Here is a 5,800-nt window from a genome sequence, read left to right as displayed (position 1 = left end):
CATCGGTTTTTGCTTAAAATCGTTGTTGTTCCACCGATGTCTATAAGGGTTTTTGTTGTAGTGTTTTTAGTAAAATCAGACTGATACTTCTAGGATTAATCGGTTTAAAGAATTGACTCCTCTTCACCTCTAGGATTCGTTCCAGACGCCTAGACCATGTTACTAACATGCACCTGGATCAATTCTAAACATCTCAAATTTTATATATATATATATATATATATATCCGTACCATATCAAAAATATATATAATGAGAGATGGGTTGTCATAACCAAACATGTTGCTAACCCTTGTTATTTTCCCACTAATAGGGCTGTAAATGAACCAAGTGTTCATGAACAAGCTTGGTGTTCAGCTTGGTAAGAGCTTGTTTATGTTCATTTAATATACATGAGATTAATTAAACAAACAAACTTGAACAACTCGTTAAACTAAACAAACAAGCTTGAACACATATATGTTCAGCTCGTTAACGTTCGTGAACAATGTTCGTGAACAACGTTCATGAACAATGTTCACGAATCATATTCATTAATAAAACTCTTTTTAATATGCTAAATAAACAATAAAATAAAATAAATTTAAATTATCAAGCTCAATAACCAATCAAGCAATTAAAAATTTCAAACAATCAAATAATCTTGAATTGAGAGCTTGATAACATCTAAATGAACCAAGCTCGAACCAAGCTCAAACTAAGCTTGAACCAAGCTTGAATTGAGAGTGATAACATCTAAACGAACTAAGTTCAAGTCAAGTTTCAAATAAGCTCAAGCTAATAAAAAATAAACCAAGCTAAACTTGAATATTCATTTCAAAAGTTTGATTCATCTTAAATCTCGGCTTGGCTCGATTATCTTATCAAACAAACTTGAACACCTTAAAATTCGACTCAATTCAACTCGGCTCGACTTGTTTAAACTCCTACCCACCAATTGGCATTTAACGGTGCGTCTAAAATTGTATTAAACTCTTACAGTTATAGAGACCACTGTTCTCACCCATTAACTATGAAGCTTTGATCTCTATCACCTCTCAAACCTAATACATTATCTTTTGCATGACAAATGACCTTGATAATGACGCTTATGGTTCGTCTAACCGCTAAGATATTTCATTTGAAATTTAAATTATGAGTTTCTTGTTATTTCTCTGAGTATTTTATTATTGTATCGTAACATGGGACCATAAAATCTTTTTTTTTAATCTCATGTATAGTAATTTGAATCTCAAATTACATAAATATTTTAGAGGTTATTTTTTAAATTTGAAATTTGAAAATAAATGATTTATTCTGAAACAATGGTGTAGTGCTAAAATAATTTTTTTATTTCAAGATATTGAAATATTAAATTTCAGTTTTAATAAATTAATAGATAATTTTTTTAATAGACGATTATAGTAAGAATACGAACTGATAGATGATTAATTAAATTTTTTTAAAAGAATTAGATTGGCCTTAAATCTTAGTCCGTCTAAGTCGAATATGTGATATAAAAAAAATTAAAAATTGAAAGGGATAAATTTTATTTTAATAATATAAATTTGAGGACCGAATCCGCGTGTCAAAATAAGATTTACATTGATTGCTACCTGTAAAATTAGATTGATTAGTTTTGCTTCCATTTTTAGCGAAGAGGGTCGGTCAAATGAGGCGTCTCCTCGGTCGCAAGCGTAGTCAAAACCCTAGAAGCATCGTCCGTGAGCGGGCCTTATCAAAGCCTGACATTTTGACCCAACGGAAAGGATGGTAGACGAGAGAGTACGTTGGCTGATAGTATTTGGAATTTCGCCAGCTAAGACTTGCAGATGGGTCGCCTGCCGCACAAATGTCGCGTTTGTTGCCTGGCGGAATCACGGTGCGTTTCGAAGCATCCTCCCACGACCCATTCACCGATCGCCATCGATGATACAGAGGAAGACGAAGAAAGAAAGGGCGAAGTCTTTTTATAGCGTTCTCTCCTCTTCATTCTTCGCCGCCCCTTGTTTACGTCGTCCCTGGTGTTTTACTCCTCCACCGCCTCCTCCTAAATTCAGCCGTGCTGTGTAGGGCATCCCCTTCCTCCCCTCCCGGCGTGTCACAAGCCTGGATTTGAGGTTTGCAACTCTTGTTCTCGTTGAATATCTTCTGTACCCGCGTTAGCAAGTGTGCTTGGGGTTGATCATTCGGTTCGCATTACAATGACACGTTCTTGAGAGGAAAAGGTTGTTGTTTGGTCTTCTGTGATTGTTTTCTGGATAGACTGTTGTTTATGTATTTTTTTTTCCGAATTGATTCGCGATGGCGTTGAGATTTTTCTTTTCTGGGTCGCCCCCTCTTCTCGATTTTGTGGCCAAAACCAGATCTTTCTGCATTTTTTTTGCTACCATTGATTTATGTCAGATTTTTTTTTTTGATCCATTTCGTGGACGGTTCCTTTTTCTCTCCAAGAAGAGCGTTAGCAGAACATTTTGTGTTTCTGTCATTTACTGTTTCTCTTTGCCAAATTTTTTTGTTGGACGGAAATGAACGAAAAGCATTCTTTTGATTTTGTTCCCTGTTCTGTAGCCAAAGACAGATCTTTCTGCATTTTTTGCTACCATTAATTTATGTCAGATATTTTTTTTTGATCTATTTCGTAGACGGCTCCTTTTTCTCTCTAAGAAGAGCGTTAGAACAATATAACATTTTGTGTTTCTGTCGTTTATTGTTTCCTCTTTGCCAAAAATTTTTGTTGGACAGAAATGAACGAAGAGCATTCTTTTGATTTTGTTCCCTGTTTTGTGAACCTGTGCAGGTCTTGCTATCTGACCTTTTGTTTGATCTGAGGCTCCAAAAATCACACATTTCTCCTCATCTGTAAATTTCCTTTTATAAGCGGTTGATTTGAACATGGCTGGTTCTGAACAAACAGCCAATGCCCCATTGATCCAATCATCTCCCTCCCGGCTCCCTGACTTCAAGCAATCCGTGAAGCTCAAGTATGTTAAACTTGGTTACCACTATCTAATTACCCATGGGATGTACCTATTCCTTCTGCCTCTTGTTGCCATTGTTGCCGCATCCCTCTCCACCTTTTCCATCAAGGATGTCCATGACCTTTGGGAGCATCTTAGATTCAACCTGATCTCTGTCATCCTTTGCTCCACACTTCTTGTCTTCATCTCCACTGTCTACTTCCTCACACGCCCCAGACCTGTGTATTTGGTTAATTTTGCTTGTTACAAGCCCGAAGATGCACGAAAATGCTCTAGGCTAACGTTCATGGATAGATCTATTCAAACAGGCTCGTTTTCAGAAGAGAACCTTGCATTCCAGAAAAAGATTCTTGAAAGGTCTGGTCTCGGCGAATCAACTTACCTCCCTGAGGCGGTCATCAATATACCTCCGAACCCTTGCATGGCCGAGGCACGGAAGGAAGCTAGAATGGTCATGTTTGGTGCCATTGATGAACTTTTGGCAAAGACAAATGTCAAACCCAAGGACATTGGCATTTTAATTGTCAATTGTAGCTTGTTCAATCCAACTCCATCTCTTTCTGCCATGGTTGTGAATCATTACAAGCTCCGAGGAAATATTGTCAGTTATAATCTTGGCGGAATGGGGTGCAGTGCTGGTCTCCTTTCTATTGATCTCGCCAAGGACCTTCTTCAAGTTTATCCCAATTCCTATGCTTTGGTTATCAGCATGGAGAACATCACTTTGAACTGGTACTTTGGAAATAACCGTTCCATGCTTGTTTCCAACTGTTTGTTCCGTATGGGAGGTGCTGCAATTCTTCTATCGAACAAGAGGTCAGAACGCTGGCGTTCAAAGTACCAATTGGTGCACTCGGTTCGCACTCATAAGGGTTCTGATGATAAGTGCTTCAGTTGTGTCACCCAAGAAGAGGATGAGAATGGCAAGGTGGGTGTGTCTCTTTCAAAAGACCTTATGGCAGTTGCTGGTGATGCTCTCAAGACCAACATCACTACACTAGGTCCGCTTGTCTTACCCGCGTCTGAACAATTGATCTTTTTGGCTACACTGGTGGCCAAGAAGTTATTCAAAATGAAGATCAGGCCTTACATTCCAGATTTCAAGTTGGCCTTTGAGCATTTCTGCATTCATGCTGGAGGAAGGGCTGTTTTGGATGAAATAGAAAAGAACTTGAAGCTCTCTGATTGGCATATGGAACCCTCAAGGATGACCCTCTACAGGTTTGGAAACACTTCAAGCAGTTCCCTATGGTATGAATTGGCTTATTCAGAAGGGAAAGGGAGGATCAAGAAGAAGGACAGAATTTGGCAAATTGCATTTGGGTCTGGATTCAAGTGCAACAGTGCTGTGTGGAAGGCTCTGAGGACCGTCAATCCTGCAAAGGAGAAAAACCCATGGATGGATGAAATTGATGATTTTCCAGTTGCAGTTCCAAAGGTTTCAACACTTTGATGTTGGAAGGTGCATCTGTTCACAGGCAAAGGATTTGATTAATTAGATTGTAAGGTGGAAAAAAATAGCATTGGTTCAACTGGTGGATTTAGGAGGTTGGAGTGATGTTTATCTATTTGTTTTGGTTTAGATCCAGATGTTTCTTATTAAAACTTGTCATAATCCAACTCTTGCACTAGCATTTGCATCCTGGATGTCAGGTTGATTCATGTCAAATACTTTTGGTTCTTCCAAGTTATCCAATATTATTTTGTAAGTTCTCATGCTACATCATCTGCACGTAAGTTAGTAATTTATTGGTCGAACCAGTAGGAATCTCAAGGCGTGCAGCTTGAATTAAGCAACATTATCTGTCACGCAACAACAGCTCAAAGTTTTATTATTATTATTATTATCATAATTTGTATATTGTCTTCGTTAAATCGGTTTGATTTCCAACAGACAATCTTTTTACATGTATATTAAATATCAAGTGATAGTGATGGAAGGAAAAAAGAGAAACTTGAGAACTCAAGCTTTTCCACGTCTTTACGTTTTTATGTTTTTCTTTGATTGAGTCTTTGTATTTAATGCAGAGCAATAAGATGATAATAAATGAATTGCTGTTGAGGGCTTCTTGAGTGTTTATAGAATATGCAAGCTTAAAGCAGTTTCTTTCTTTGACTTTAATGTTTCAAGCAAGTCACACTTATCCATCTTTTCCCAAAATAACACCTACCTGCTGATGCAGGAAACCAGCCTTCCCGCCCTGGGGCAATGGTGCAGCCCACGGATGTTTTTTTTTCCCCTCAAATATTCAAATATCGAGTTTCAATTTTAATAAATTAATAAATATTTTTTTTTAAAATAGATGATTAATCTAAAAATATTGGATTGAAGTACTAGTCACTCGCTGTGTATTTTTTATTTATCCTGATTGATTGAAAATCTATGTGGAGTTGAGTATAGACGAATCGCTTGCTGTGTATTTTTTATTTATCCTGATTGATTGAAAATCTCTATGGAGTTGAGTATAGACGGATCTTCATGAGGATTGTACTGGGCTATAGCTCAGCCCTCATGAATACAAACTATTTTAATAAGAGAATCCAAAAATAAACTTTTTATATGGAAAAAGTGTATTAATGAGTAAACTGTATCTCTAATTTATTAATATATTCATTTTTCTTCTTCTCTATTACACGGTCTACAACCTATTGAGATTGTCTCCTGCGGCACTATCATGTCCACCGGCACGATCAAATTGTGTGGCCACTGCCACTTGTGACCGGTTGAAAGGAAATGCTGCCCGTGCTAAAACTAAATTAAAATTATTTAAAATTTTCTTAAATAGAAATTATTGTTCACACTCTAAACTTAAATTGTGAGCATTATGAATTATGATCTCA

General features: G+C 37.1%; 1 protein-coding gene across 1 annotated transcript; it reads left to right on the top strand.

Moving 5' to 3' along the window:
• Positions 1-1,812: 1,812 nt before the first annotated feature.
• Positions 1,813-4,628, top strand: LOC121995723 (3-ketoacyl-CoA synthase 11-like). The gene is made up of 2 exons (XM_042549486.1): positions 1,813-2,098; positions 2,779-4,628. The coding sequence occupies exon 2, from the start codon at positions 2,874-2,876 to the stop codon at positions 4,410-4,412; it is 1,539 nt and encodes a 512-aa protein (XP_042405420.1). The 5' UTR covers positions 1,813-2,098; positions 2,779-2,873; the 3' UTR covers positions 4,413-4,628.
• The last annotated feature ends 1,172 nt before the right edge of the window (positions 4,629-5,800 follow it).

The sequence above is a fragment of the Zingiber officinale genome, chromosome 6A (assembly GCF_018446385.1).
Source record: "Zingiber officinale cultivar Zhangliang chromosome 6A, Zo_v1.1, whole genome shotgun sequence".
In the NCBI taxonomy this organism is placed as follows: domain Eukaryota; kingdom Viridiplantae; phylum Streptophyta; class Magnoliopsida; order Zingiberales; family Zingiberaceae; genus Zingiber; species Zingiber officinale.
This window is presented reverse-complemented; position numbering and strand designations above follow the sequence as displayed.

Coding starts and splice junctions, on each gene's coding strand:
- LOC121995723 (XM_042549486.1), top strand. CDS start 2,874: ATGGCTGGTTCTGAACAAACAGCCAATGCCCCATTGATCCAATCATCT.